This window comes from Oncorhynchus gorbuscha, linkage group LG06 (assembly GCF_021184085.1).
Source record: "Oncorhynchus gorbuscha isolate QuinsamMale2020 ecotype Even-year linkage group LG06, OgorEven_v1.0, whole genome shotgun sequence".
In the NCBI taxonomy this organism is placed as follows: domain Eukaryota; kingdom Metazoa; phylum Chordata; class Actinopteri; order Salmoniformes; family Salmonidae; genus Oncorhynchus; species Oncorhynchus gorbuscha.
In genome coordinates this window covers 4,547,530-4,561,927 of record NC_060178.1, presented here as the reverse complement: position 1 = coordinate 4,561,927, position 14,398 = coordinate 4,547,530, and the positions used below count along the sequence as shown (strand labels likewise).

General features: G+C 45.9%; 2 protein-coding genes across 2 annotated transcripts in view; one reads left to right on the top strand and one right to left on the bottom strand.

Annotated features, from left to right (window-relative positions):
- Positions 1–9,314, bottom strand: part of aagab (alpha and gamma adaptin binding protein) — a 21,748-nt gene extending 12,434 nt beyond the window's left edge. Inside the window, exons 1-5 of the mRNA XM_046352140.1 lie at positions 9,102–9,314; positions 8,603–8,793; positions 6,606–6,702; positions 3,787–3,876; positions 1,123–1,206 (exon numbers count right to left, since the gene is read on the bottom strand). Of these exons, the coding sequence (XP_046208096.1) occupies positions 1,123–1,206; positions 3,787–3,876; positions 6,606–6,702; positions 8,603–8,793; positions 9,102–9,210 (571 nt within the window). The 5' untranslated portion in view covers positions 9,211–9,314. The remainder of the gene's footprint in view (positions 1–1,122; positions 1,207–3,786; positions 3,877–6,605; positions 6,703–8,602; positions 8,794–9,101) is intronic.
- Positions 9,315–9,803: 489 nt separating this feature from the next.
- iqch (IQ motif containing H) overlaps positions 9,804–14,398 on the top strand; it is a 150,783-nt gene continuing 146,188 nt past the window's right edge. Inside the window, exons 1-5 of the mRNA XM_046352072.1 lie at positions 9,804–10,040; positions 10,262–10,384; positions 10,692–10,789; positions 10,871–10,946; positions 11,790–11,913. Coding sequence (XP_046208028.1) covers positions 9,984–10,040; positions 10,262–10,384; positions 10,692–10,789; positions 10,871–10,946; positions 11,790–11,913 — 478 coding nt within the window. The 5' untranslated portion in view covers positions 9,804–9,983. The remainder of the gene's footprint in view (positions 10,041–10,261; positions 10,385–10,691; positions 10,790–10,870; positions 10,947–11,789; positions 11,914–14,398) is intronic.

The window sequence follows — 14,398 nt, the reverse complement described above, 5'->3', positions numbered from 1 at the left end:
CTCCGTCCTCAAAACAAATGCCATTAGTGACCGAATACAACGGGCGTAGACCTTGAAATGCTGACTTACAGGCTCTAAAGTCTGTCTGTGCTGACTCCATAGTGTCTGTAAGCAGTCTGTCTGTTAGACTAGAGCCTCCATAGTGTCTGTTACTAGAGTCTCCATAGTGTCTGTCTGTTAGACTAGAGCCTCCATAGTGTCTGTTAGACTAGAGCCTCCATAGTGTCTGTTACAGAGTCTGTGTCTGTTAGACTAGAGCCTCCATAGTGTCTGTTAGACTAGAGCCTCCATAGTGTCTGTTCTGTTTGACTAGAGCCTCCATAGTGTCTGTTAGACTAGAGCCTCCATAGTGTCTGTTAGACTAGAGTCTCCATAGTGTCTGTACAGCAGTCTGTTTGTTAGACTAGAGCCTCCATAGTGTCTGTTAGACTAGAGCCTCCATAGTGTCTGTTAGACTAGAGCCTTAGTGTCTGTTAGACTAGAGTCTCCATAGTGTCTGTTAGACTAGAGTCTCCATAGTGTCTGTTAGACTAGAGTCTCCATAGTGTCTGTTAGACTAGAGTCTCCATAGTGTCTGTTAGACTAGAGTCTCCATAGTGTCTGTTAGACTAGAGTCTCCATAGTGTCTGTTAGACTAGTCTCCATAGTGTCTGTTAGACTAGAGTCTCCATAGTGTCTGTACAGCAGTCTGTTTGTTTCGACTAGACTAATTATGTGTGTTGGAAATACACAAGAGCTCAGATGTTCTGTCCATAGAGATACAGTAGTTTTCTATTTCTGTGGTTCTCTCCCCAGCAGCACCAGTCTGAGGCAAAGCTTCAGATCACCGCCGAGGAGATGACACTACGTCTGCATAGGAGTGACGGTTAGTCCATCAACCTCTGCTTCACCAAACCACACCTGCTAGGGACAGATTGTGATGTCAGTGGTCTGGCTGGTCTACCGTGTCGTCGTGGTTACAATTCAATCCCTACTGCCCACCTCCCCATCTGTTCAGTATATTTTTTTTCGTTTATATATATATATATATTTTTTTGTTTTTGTTTTTAAATACCATAAAAATTTAATTTAAAAAACATGACATAAAGACAATATGAAAATAAGATTGTGTAACCATCTCACCATCCTTCATCTCCACACTGGACCACACGTTGGCATTGAGAGCCTGGACAATCCTCTTCACTCCTGTAGACTCTGGGAAGTCATCTGGTAGGAATTACAGACAGACAGAGGGTAAACTAACAACCATTCAGACGGAGTCTGATCTGAAAACCTACAGCTGAGGCCTTCGACTGATTCATGTAATGAAAGGCTGAGGCCTTCGACTGATTCATGTAATGAAAGGCTGAGGCCTTCGACTGATTCATGTAATGAAAGGCTGAGGCCTTCGACTGATTCATGTAATGAAAGGCTGAGGCCTACGACTGATTCATGTAATGAAAGGCTGAGGCCTTTTTCCATGTTTTGTTACGTTACAACCTTATTATAAAATGTAAAAACAAAAACAATCCTCAATCTACACGCAACACCCATAATGACCTCGCAACACCCATAATGACCTCGCAACACCCATAATGACCTCGCAACACCCATAATGACCTCGCAACACCCATAATGACCTCGCAACACCCATAATGACCTCGCAACACCCATAATGACCTCGCAACACCCATAATGACCTCGCAACACCCATAATGACCTCGCAACACCCATAATGACCTCGCAACACCCATAATGACCTCGCAACACCCATAATGACCTCGCAACACCCATAATGACCTCGCAACACCCATAATGACCTCGCAACACCCATAATGACCTCGCAACACCCATAATGACCTCGCAACACCCATAATGACCTCGCAACACCCATAATGACCTCGCAACACCCATAATGACCTCGCAACACCCATAATGACCTCAACACCCATAATGACAACACCCATAATGACCTCGCAACACCCATAATGACCTCGCAACACCCATAATGACCTCGCAACACCCATAATGACCTCGCAACACCCATAATGACCTCGCAACACCCATAATGACCTCGCAACACCCATAATGACCTCGCAACACCCATAATGACCTCGCAACACCCATAATGACCTCAACACCCATAATGACAACACCCATAATGACCTCGCAATACCCATAATGACCTCGCAACACCCATAATGACCTCGCAACACCCATAATGACCTCGCAACACCCATAATGACCTCGCAACACCCATAATGACCTCGCAACACCCATAATGACCTCGCAACACCCATAATGACCTCGCAACACCCATAATGACCTCGCAACACCCATAATGACCTCGCAATAATGACCACCCATAATGACGCAACACCCATAATGACCTCGCAACACCCATAATGACCTCGCAACACCCCATAATGACCTCGCAACACCCATAATGATCTCGCCATATGATCCCACCCATAATGACCTCACCCAATATCCCATAATGACCTCCCATAATGATCCCCATAATGACCTCGCAATATCCCCAACACCCATAATGACCTCGCAATATCCCACCCATAATGATCTCACAAATGACCTAACACCCATAATGACCTCACAATACCCCATAATGACCTCACAATATCCCCATAATGACCTCACAATACCCCCTAATGACATCGCAATATCCCCTAATGACATCGCAATATCCCCTAATGACATCACAATACCCCATAATGACCTCACAATACCCCATAATGACAAAGGGAAAACAGGTTTTTAGAATTGTTGCACATTTATTAACAAATAAAAAAACAGAAAAATCTTATTTACATAAGTATTCAGACCCTTTGCTATGAGACTCGAAATTGAGCTCAGGTGCATCCTGTTTCCATTGATCATCCTTGAGATATTTCTACAACCTGATTAGAGTCCACCTGTGGTAAATTCAATTGATTGGCCATGATTTGGAAAGACACACACCTGTCTATATAAGGTGACAGTGCATGTCAGAGCAAAAACCAAGCCACGAGGTCGAAGGAATTGTCCGTAGAGCTCTGAGACGGGATTGTGTCGAGGCATAGATCTGGGGAAGGGTAACAAAACATTTTGCAGCATTGAAGGTTCCCAAGAACACAGTACCATCGCTCTTAAATGGAAGACGTTTGGAACCACCAAGACTCTTCCTAGAGCTGGCCGTCTGGCCAAACTGAGCAATCGGGGAGGGGAGAAGGGCCTTGGTCAGGGAGGTGACCCTAAAGACTCTCAGATCATCAGAAACAAGCGTCACGTCTGGAGGAAACCTGGCACCATCCCAACAGTGAAGCATGATGGTGGCAGCATCATGCTGTGTAGATGTTTTTCTGCGGCAGGGACTGGGAGACTCCCGAACGGACTCGGGAGAGACGAAGGTCGAGGGTCGTCCCACTGCTTCTTGACACAACTCAACCCGAAAGCCACACCGTACACCTGGCGACCGTGTCAGCGTGAACTGCGCCCGGCCCGCCACAGAAGTCGCTAGAGCACGATGGGACAACGACATCCCTACCGGGCCAAACCCTCCCCTAACCTGGACGACGCTGGGCCAATTGTGGCGCCACCTCATTGGACTCCTGGTCACGGCAGTCAGCGACACAGCCTGGATTCGAACCAGGATCTGTAGCGACACAGCTAGCACTGCGATGCAGTGCCTTAAACCACTGCACCACTCGGGAGGCAGTATCATGGGCAGGTCAGCCTCTTAATTCAAACGTGGTCTCACAATTCAGAATGTTGCTGCTACTTGAAAAACAGCACACAAAAACCTCTTACCTTCCTCATCTGGCAGGTCTTCAGGACTGAGTTCCACCAACTCAAAGGCATGTGCTAAACACCACTGATGTGCCTCATGTCTACTGACACCTGGAGAAGAGATTTTTTGTTGTTGTATAGTTCAATTTTGGAACAAGTTTCTCCCTCACACACACACACACAGTAATTCGCACACACTGGTACACACACACAGTAATTCGCACACACTGGTACACACACACACACACACCGTAATTTGCACACACCACTCACACACACACAGTAATTCGCACACACACACACACACACACACACACACACACACACACACACACTGTAATCCGCACAAACACACACACACTGTAATTCGCACACACACACACACACACACCACACTGTAATTCGCACACACACACACACACTGTAATTCGCACACACACTGTAATTCGCACACACACACACACACACACACTGTAATTCGCACACACACTGTACACACACACACACACTGTAATTCGCACACACACGCACACACACACACACTGTAATTCGCACACACACACACACACACACACTGTAATTCGCACACACACACACACACACACACACTGTAATTCGCACACACACACACACACACTGTAATTCGCACACACACTGTAATTCGCACACACTGTAATTCGCACACACACACACGCTGTAATTCGCACACACACACACACACACTGTAATTCGCACACACACACACACACACACTGTAATTCGCACACACACACACACACACACACACACACACACACACACTGTAATTCGCACACACACACACACACACTGTAATTCGCACACACACACACACACACTGTAATTCGCACACACACACACACACACTGTAATTCGCACACACACACACACACACACACACACACTGTAATTCGCACACACACACACACTGTAATTCGCACACACACACACACACTGTAATTCGCACACACACACACACTGTAATTCGCACACACACACACACTGTAATTCGCACACACACACACACTGTAATTCGCACACACACACACACACTGTAATTCGCACACACACACACACACACTGTAATTCGCACACACACACACACACACACTGTAATTCGCACACACACACACACACACACACACACTGTAATTCGCACACACACACACACACACTGTAATTCGCACACACACACACACACACTGTAATTCGCACACACACACACACACACACACTGTAATTCGCACACACACACACACACACACACACACACACACACACACAGTAATTCGCACACACACACACACACACACACACACACACACACTGTAATTCGCACACACACACACACACACACACTGTAATTCGCACACACACACACACACACACACACTGTAATTCGCACACACACACACACACACACTGTAATTCGCACACACACACACACACACACACTGTAATTCGCACACACACACACACACTGTAATTCGCACACACACACACACACTGTAATTCGCACACACACACACACACACTGTAATTCGCACACACACACACTGTAATTCGCACACACACACACTGTAATTCACACACACACACTGTAATTCGCACACACACACACTGTAATTCGCACACACACACACTGTAATTCGCACACACACACACACACACACACTGTAATTCGCACACACACACGCTGTAATTCGCACACACACACGCTGTAATTCGCACACACACACGCTGTAATTCGCACACACAAACACACACGCTGTAATTCGCACACACACACGCTGTAATTCGCACACACACACACGCTGTAATTCGCACACGCTGTAATTCGCACACACACACACACACACACTGTAATTCGCACACGCAGTAACACACACACACACTCACACACACACACTGTAATTCGCACACACACACACACTGTAATTCGCACACACACTCACACTGTAATTTACACACACACACACTGTAATTCGCACACACACACACTGTAATTCGCACACACACACTGTAATTCGCACACACACACACACACACACACACTGTAATTCGCACACACACACACACACTGCACACACACACACACACTGTAATTCACACACACACACACACACACACACACTGTACACACACACTGTAATTCACACACACACACACACACACACACACTGTACACTGTAATTCGCACACACACACACACACACACTGTAATTCGCACACACACACACACACACACACACACACTGTAATTCGCACACACACACACACACTGTAATTCGCACACACACACACACACACTGTAATTCGCACACACACTGTAATTCGCACACACACACACACACACACTGTAATTCGCACACACACACACACACACACACTGTAATTCGCACACACACACACACACACACACTGTAATTCGCACACACACACACACTGTAATTCGCACACACACACACACACTGTAATTCGCACACACACACACACAGTAATTCGCACACACACACACACACACACACTGTAATTCGCACACACACACACTGTAATTCGCACACACACACACTGTAATTCGCACACACACACACACACACACACACACTGTAATTCACACACACACACACACTGTAATTCGCACACACACACACACACACACACACTGTACACACACACTCGTACACACACACACACACACACTGTACACACACACACGCACACACACACACACACACACACACACACACACACACACACACACACACACACACACACACACACACACACACACACACACACACAGGTTTTGTAACACTTACCACTTTCACACACGCGGTCACAGACCAGGATGAGCACCTCTGGAGCCAAGTCTTCCACCACAGATATCCAGGGAGACAGCTGCTCCAAACCATCCTTCTGTCGGACCCCAGAGAGACAAGGGTCACCTGGGGTGTGTTCATTCGTTGCACGCTGTTGCAAAACCTTTCAGACTTTTTTTTTGCAAAGCTTTTTGCAATGGAAAATGTTTTGCAAAACAAAAATGAGAGCTTCCATTGGACAAATTTCCCAGTTTGGTTCCGTTTGTTTTCCAGCCAATACACCTGTGATTTCCTAAAGCATAGACATACCCGGGTCTGTCTTTGGCTCTCTCAATTCATCTTTCCTACACTTGTTGGGTCCTCCCTTCTCACCTCCTTCTCAAAATGCACTGAAGGTCTGAGGGTACGGGGGTTGAGTAGGTAGGAGGCAAGGACACGAGGTATCACAGATTGAGATGCAGCCTGCTGTACCCAACCCCACCGATATACAGTGCATTCGGAAAGTATTCAGACCCCTTGACTTTTTCCACATTTTGTTTACGTTACAGCCTGATTCTAAAATGGATAAAACAACTTTTTTATTTTTATTTTAAATACAGCGATCTACACACACAACTATAACCATAATCACAAAGCGAAAACAGGTTTAGAAATGTTTGCAAATGTATTACAAATAAAAAACAGAAATAACTTATTTACTTAAGTATTCAGACCCTTTGCTATGAGACTCCACATTGAGGTCAAAGGAATTGTCTGTAGAGGTCCGAGACAGGATTGTGTCGAGGCACAGTTCTGGGGAAGGGGAAGGGTACCAACACAGTTCTGGGGAAGGGTACCAACACAGTTCTGGGGAAGGGTACCAACACAGTTCTGGGGAAGGGTACCAACACAGTTCTGCAGCAGAACTCCATCATTCTAAAATGGAAGAAGTTTGGAACCACCAAGACTCCTCCTAGAGCTAGCCGCTTGGCCAAACTGAGCAATTGGGGTAGAAGGACATTGGTCAGGGAGGTGCCCAAAAACCCAATGGTCACTCTGACAGAGCTCTAGAGTTCCTCTGTGTAGATGGGAGAACCTTCCAGAAGGACAGCCATCTCTGCAGCACTCCACTAATCAGGCCTTTAAGGTAGAGTGGCCAGACGGAAGCCACTCCTCAGTAAAAGGCACATTACAGACCGTTTGGAGTTCATCTAAAGGCACCTAGAGACTCTCAGACCATGAGAAAAAAGATTCTCTGGTCTGATGAAACCAAGATTGAACTCTTTGGACTGAATGCCAAGCATCACATCTGGAGGAAACCTGGCACCATCCCTATGGTAAAGCATGGTGGTGGCAGCATCATGTTGTGGGGATGTTTTTCAGTGGCAGGGACTGGGAGACTAGTCAGGATCGAAGCAAAGGTGAGCGGAGCAAAGTACAGAGATCCTTGATGAAAACCTGCTCCAGAGCGCTCAGGACCTCCGACTTGGGGGAACGTTCGACGACCATAAACACACAGCCAAGGTAATGCAGAAGTGGCTTCGGGACAAGTCTCTGAATGTCTTTGAGTAGCCCAGCCTGAGCCCAGACTTGAACCCAATCAAACATCTCTGGAGAGACCTGAATATAGCTGTGCAGTGACGCTCCCCATCCAACCTGACAGAGCTTGAGAGGATCTGCAGAGAAGAATGGGAGGAACTCCCCAGATACAGGTGTGCCAAGCTTGTAGCATCATATCCAATAAGACTCGAGGCTGTAATCACTGCCAACAGTGCTTCAACAAAGTACTGAGTAAAGGGTCTGAATACTTATGTAAATGTGATATTTCAGTAGTTTTTTCAGTCTTTTTTAAAAATACATCTGCTAAAATGTCTAAAAACCTGTTTTTGCATGTCATTTTGAGTTACTGTGTGTAGATTTGAGGGCAGGGAAACAATTTAATCCATTTTAGAATAAGGTTCATACCAAAATGTGGAAAAAGTAAAGGGGTCTGAATGCACTGCACACACACAACTTACCACTGTGCTGTCAAAGTAAGCAATGAAAGCCTGCATGGACTGGGCTATCTCCGATGTCATCTGGTAGGTACCGGGCACCACACAGAGGCTGACACCTGCTGTGTAATACTTGTTGTTGATAGTCCATGGGTACCACACTACCGTATCCTCCTGCTTGGACGGCTCTGGTAACGATGTGGTGCCTAGAATCTCTGAGAAAAAATAACCCAGACATTTTTCAATGTTTCCCAGTCACACAAGCTGTAACGTTATTCCCACATTTAGCTTCAGTCAGCAAAGTGGCTGGTAGCTCTAGTGCTGGCTGGCTACATCACTTAGCATCTAGTTACGGTAGCTAACTTCACTACATATTCACAATGTAAGTAATGAACCGCTTCTATGAACAATAATACATGTTTGTGTGTTTCTATTTAGGCAGCCTGTTAGAGCGATCTTGCGCTTTATTAAAGCTAGCTAACGTTAGCTAGTTAGGCCATTTTGCTACCCTGCATCTACTTACGTTTTATCAAATCTTGTTCATTAAAGCCAATGTCACAGCTCGTAATGAGGACGGATGGAACAGTGGTCGCTGTCTCTTCTTGTTCTTCGTAATCTTCAGACGCGGACATATTTGAAGCGTTCCTTGTTGGAAAAAGATGACAAAACTAGTTAGCACAACAAACCTTCCTAATCAGTATGACCTTTCAACTCAAACCACATTATCACTTCCGGTGCAAAAGGTAAAATCACGGTTGCGAATATTTACGTCAGACACAAAGTCAACGTTTGCTCTATCGAAACAATTCGTGAAAACTCAAATTTGCTTTATTTGGTCTTAATTTAATGTTAGGGTTATGCATAAGGTTAGCAGTGCGGTTTATATTAGGGTTAAGCTTAAAATAAGATTTTAAGAAGATAAATTGTAAAAAAAAAAAAAAAAAAAATAGGCGGGGTTTATCCATAATTACGGCTTTGTGTTTGTGGTAACTAGTGACGACCGTCAATCACATTCCACCGCGAAATGAGAAAAAAACATGGATTCTACTTCTGATTTATGTGCCATCCATTAAATAAAAGTGCCAATTTCATGCGATTATTATTTTTCAGACACTATAAAGCAACAAAAAAAACGAGCAAAACTACATATGTAGTCTGTTTCTACCTTCTCCTCTCCCATTCGCCCCACTCGTTGCCTTGGTTACAGCGTTTCGTCTGGGGCCAGGCAGAGGATGAGAAAGGGTTTTTGTTGACATGGGAAGTTATCAACGCTTTCCACCACAATAAATAGCTAGACAATTAGACAATTAGACAATTAGCAAACCATTGCCGCATGTCACATGCAATGAGACTTTGATCTTTTGAAAGTGTTTTATTTTTTATTTTTACAGAAACTGTCAAATAAATGGCTGACATTCTTAATAATAAACACTCAGATGAGCTTGGAAACGTTTTAGTCCAGGTAACGACGTTAACGTTAGCTAGCTACATTTGTTGTGTTGTTGTTTTCTTGCTAGCTAACTGGTTTATATTGTTTATATTTTGTATGAATTAGCTAGTTATTTATAGTTATCTAGCTAAAGTTAGGCTACACAATTGTCTTGTGAAGAGTTTGTCTTGTTTTGGGATGTTGAAGGTGAATCAACAGTGATGGTATAGATTTGTTTTGGTGTTCATCACCAGGTCCAGGATGATTTGAGACAGCTGAAGCGAAGCCTTGGCCGTATCACCTTCCACGAGAAGGGAGAAACCGTGGACCTCCAGGCCTTGGACGCTGCCATCCGCAGGACAGAGAGTGGGATCAGGGTTAGGACTACACCTGTCTTCTGTACACATCTGAACACATCTTCATTATACCTAAGTCACCTAAAGACAAGGCTTTATAACCTTCTTGAAAGTTCATTAAGCACACACACACACACACACACACACACACACACACACACACACACACACACACACACACACACACACACACACACACACACACACACACACACACACACACACACACACACACACTCACACTCACACTCACACTCACACTCACACACTGAGCGCTGAAGTCAATAGCATTACAATATAACCCTAACCCGTCAACATTTGTTCCCAGAGGCGTGCAGAGCAGTATCAGAAGACAGTCAATAGGCAGGTACTGACACTTCCCAGCATTGAAGACCTAGAGAAGAAGACTGTACAGATTCCCAAATGGTAAGTGGTTTTCTCAGGACGACTTACATTACGATTATTATTTGAGTACAGCATGAGTCTGACCAGCAGTTTGTCATACAGGAGGCCCCCCCTGGGGAGTATCCCAGACATGCATCATCAGAGAGGTCAGAGTGTGGGGGCTTCACCCGGGGAGAAGGTAAATACTATATGCCTAGTCATTCACTGCTCACACCTGTCAATTTTCAGGAGGCTATAACATAGCACTACAGTCTGTGGGCTATAACAGCACTACAGTCTGTGGACTATAACATAGCACTACAGTCAGTGGACTATAACATAGCACTACAGTCTGTGGGCTATAACAGCACTACAGTCAGTGGACTATAACATAGCACTACAGTCTGTGGGCACTACAGTCAGTGGACTATAACATAGCACTACAGTCTGTGGGCTATAACATAGCACTAAAGTCAAGAAGCTACAATGCAAGTCACACTGCAGTCTGTGGGCTACAATGCAAGTCATACTGTAGGGACAGTAGCATTAGCACCTAAGATAGACCAACGATTTGAGAGATTTTGTTCCTTGTTTGAGTGATTCCCTCTCTCTCTGTCTCTGTCTCACTCGGTCTCTCTCTCTGTCTCTCTCTCTGTGTCTCTCTTTCTCTCTGTCTCTTTTTCTCTGTCTCTCTCTCTGTCTCTCTCTGTCTCTCTCTCTCTCTCTCTCTCTCTCTCTCTCTCTCTCTCTCTCTCTCTCTCTCTCTCTCTCTCTCTCTCTCTCTCTCTCTCTCTCTCTCTCTCTCTCTCTCTCTCTCCGGTCTCTCTCTCTGTCTCTTTCTCCGTCTCACTCGGACTCTGTATCTCTCTCTGTCTCTCTGTATCTCTCTCTGTATCTCTCTCTGTCTCTCTCTCTCTCTGTCTCTCTCTCTCTCTCTCTCTCTCTCTCTCTCTCTCTCTCTCTCTCTCTCTCTCTCTCTCTCTCTCTCTCTCTCTCTCTGTCTGTCTCTCTCTCTCTGTCTCTCTCTCTGTCTCTTTCTCAGCACAAGGCAGCGTTGGCCATGCGTCTGCTGTATAATCCCGTTCATCCAAAGAACAGGACTCTGATGCACCAAAACTATGGAATTCATCTTCCTGATCTACGTAAGAGATCGGCTACGACAGTAAGTAAACCTGAGTAAATACAATATATCTTACATTTACATTACATTTAAGTCATTTAGCAGACGCTCTTATCCAGAGCGACTTACAAATTGGTGCATTCACCTTATGACATCCAGTGGGACAGTCACTTAACAATAGTGCATCTAAAACTTAGGGGGGGTGGGGTGAGAGGGATTACTTAACCTATCCTAGGTATTCCTTAAAGAGGTGGGGTTTCAGGTGTCTCCGGAAGGTGGTGATTGACTCCGCTGTCCTGGCGTCGTGAGGGAGTTTGTTCCACCATTGGGGGGCCAGGGCAGCGAACAGTTTTGACTGGGCTGAGCAGGGGCTGTACTTCCTCAGTGGTAGGGAGGCGAGCAGGCCAGAGGTAGATGAACGCAGTGCCCTTGTTTGGGTGTAGGGCCTGATCAGAGCCTGGAGGTACTGAGGTGCCGTTCCCCTCACAGCTCCGTAGGCAAGCACCATGGTCTTGTAGCGGATGCGAGCTTCAACTGGAAGCCAGTGGAGAGAACGGAGGAGCGGGGTGACGTGAGAGAACTTGGGAAGGTTGAACACCAGACGGGCTGCGGCGTTCTGGATGAGTTGAAGGGGTTTAATGGCACAGGCAGGGAGCCCAGCCAACAGCGAGTTGCAGTAATCCAGACGGGAGATGACAAGTGCCTGGATTAGGACCTGCGCCGCTTCCTGTGTGAGGCAGGGTCGTACTCTGCGGATGTTGTAGAGCATGAACCTACAGGAACGGGCCACCGCCTTGATGTTAGTTGAGAACGACAGGGTGTTGTCCAGGATCACGCCAAGGTTCTTGGCGCTCTGGGAGGAGGACACAATGGAGTTGTCGACCGTGATGGCGAGATCATGGAACGGGCAGTCCTTCCCCGGGAGGAAGAGCAGCTCCGTCTTGCCGAGGTTCAGCTTGAGGTGGTGATCCGTCATCCACACTGATATGTCTGCCAGACATGCAGAGATGCGATTCGCCACCTGGTCATCAGAAGGGGAAAGGAGAAGATTAATTGTGTGTCGTCTGCATAGCAATGATAAGAGAGACCATGTGAGGTTATGACAGAGCCAAGTGACTTGGTGTATAGCGAGAATAGAAGAGGGCCAAGAACAGAGCCCTGGGTGACACCAGTGGTGAGAGCGCGTGGTGAGGAGACAGATTCTCGCCACGCCACCTGGTAGGAGCGACCTGTCAGGTAGGACGCAATCCAAGCGTGGGCCGCGCCGGAGATGCCCAACTCGGAGAGGGTGGAGAGGAGGATCTGATGGTTCACAGTATCGAAGGCAGCCGATAGATCTAGAAGGATGAGAGCAGAGGAGAGAGAGTTAGCTTTAGCAGTGCGGAGCGCCTCCGTGATACAGAGGAGAGCAGTCTCAGTTGAATGACTAGTCTTGAAACCTGACTGATTTGGATCAAGAAGGTCATTCAGAGAGAGATAGCGGGAGAGCTGGCCAAGGACGGCACGTTCAAGAGTTTTGGAGAGAAAAGAAAGAAGGGATACTGGTCTGTAATTGTTGACATCGGAGGGATCGAGTGTAGGTTTTTTCAGAAGGGGTGCAACTCTCGCTCTCTTGAAGACGGAAGGGACCCTGCGCTACCCTGCATTCAAAACGTCAATATTTACCAAGAGAAAGTCATCTTTTTTTGGGGGGGGGGGGCATGCGTTGCCTGGTCTCTTATGACAATCCTGTAAATGGAAGTGGCTGGCCAGAGCATGCAGGATTTGTTCCTGAGTCTCTGACTGAGATAATCCTCTGTCAGGAATGACAGTAGGTAATGATCTGTACCAGTGATCCCCCTTCCCTCCATTCAGTTTTTAGTGTAGAGGTTTGTGCCACACTTGAGGTACTATTGAATCTGGGAGCTTCTGACCATGTTGTTATTATTGCGATATTACTATTTAACTTTACTTTCGGCCTCTGGTTTTCTTTTCTTCTACATCGTGAGTTATTGATTCCCAGCTCTCTGAGCCTTTAATATCGATACAGCAAATCAATAGCAACATAAAACAGGCTTCTGGGGAAGATTTGATTAGGACGTATTACAGGAATTGTTATTGTGATAAATTGGATGTTTTTATTGTTAATTGAGGGACTCGTTGGGGGACTTTCAAACCCAGAGGCTGATCTGTTGTCCCATGCTGGAGTGAAGAGTTATTATTATTATTATATTATATTATAAGAGTGATGGGACAGGTTGATACAATAATAGTTGTAGTAGTAGTCACTCTGCTCAGAGAAGAGACTATCTGTGTATCAGATAGCATCCTTCAGTATTCCCTACATAGTACTCTACCGTTTTGTAGCCTGATCTGATCCGCCCTGACTGTTGTAGCGAAACAGAATCTACGTTCCAAGTTTTTCAAGATCAGGACGGTCAAACAAGGTTACTACTTTTCACCAGAGACCTATGGGGTCTGGTCTAAAAGTAGTGCACTATATAGGGAATAGGGCTCTGGTCTAAAGTAGTGCACTATATAGGGAATAGGGC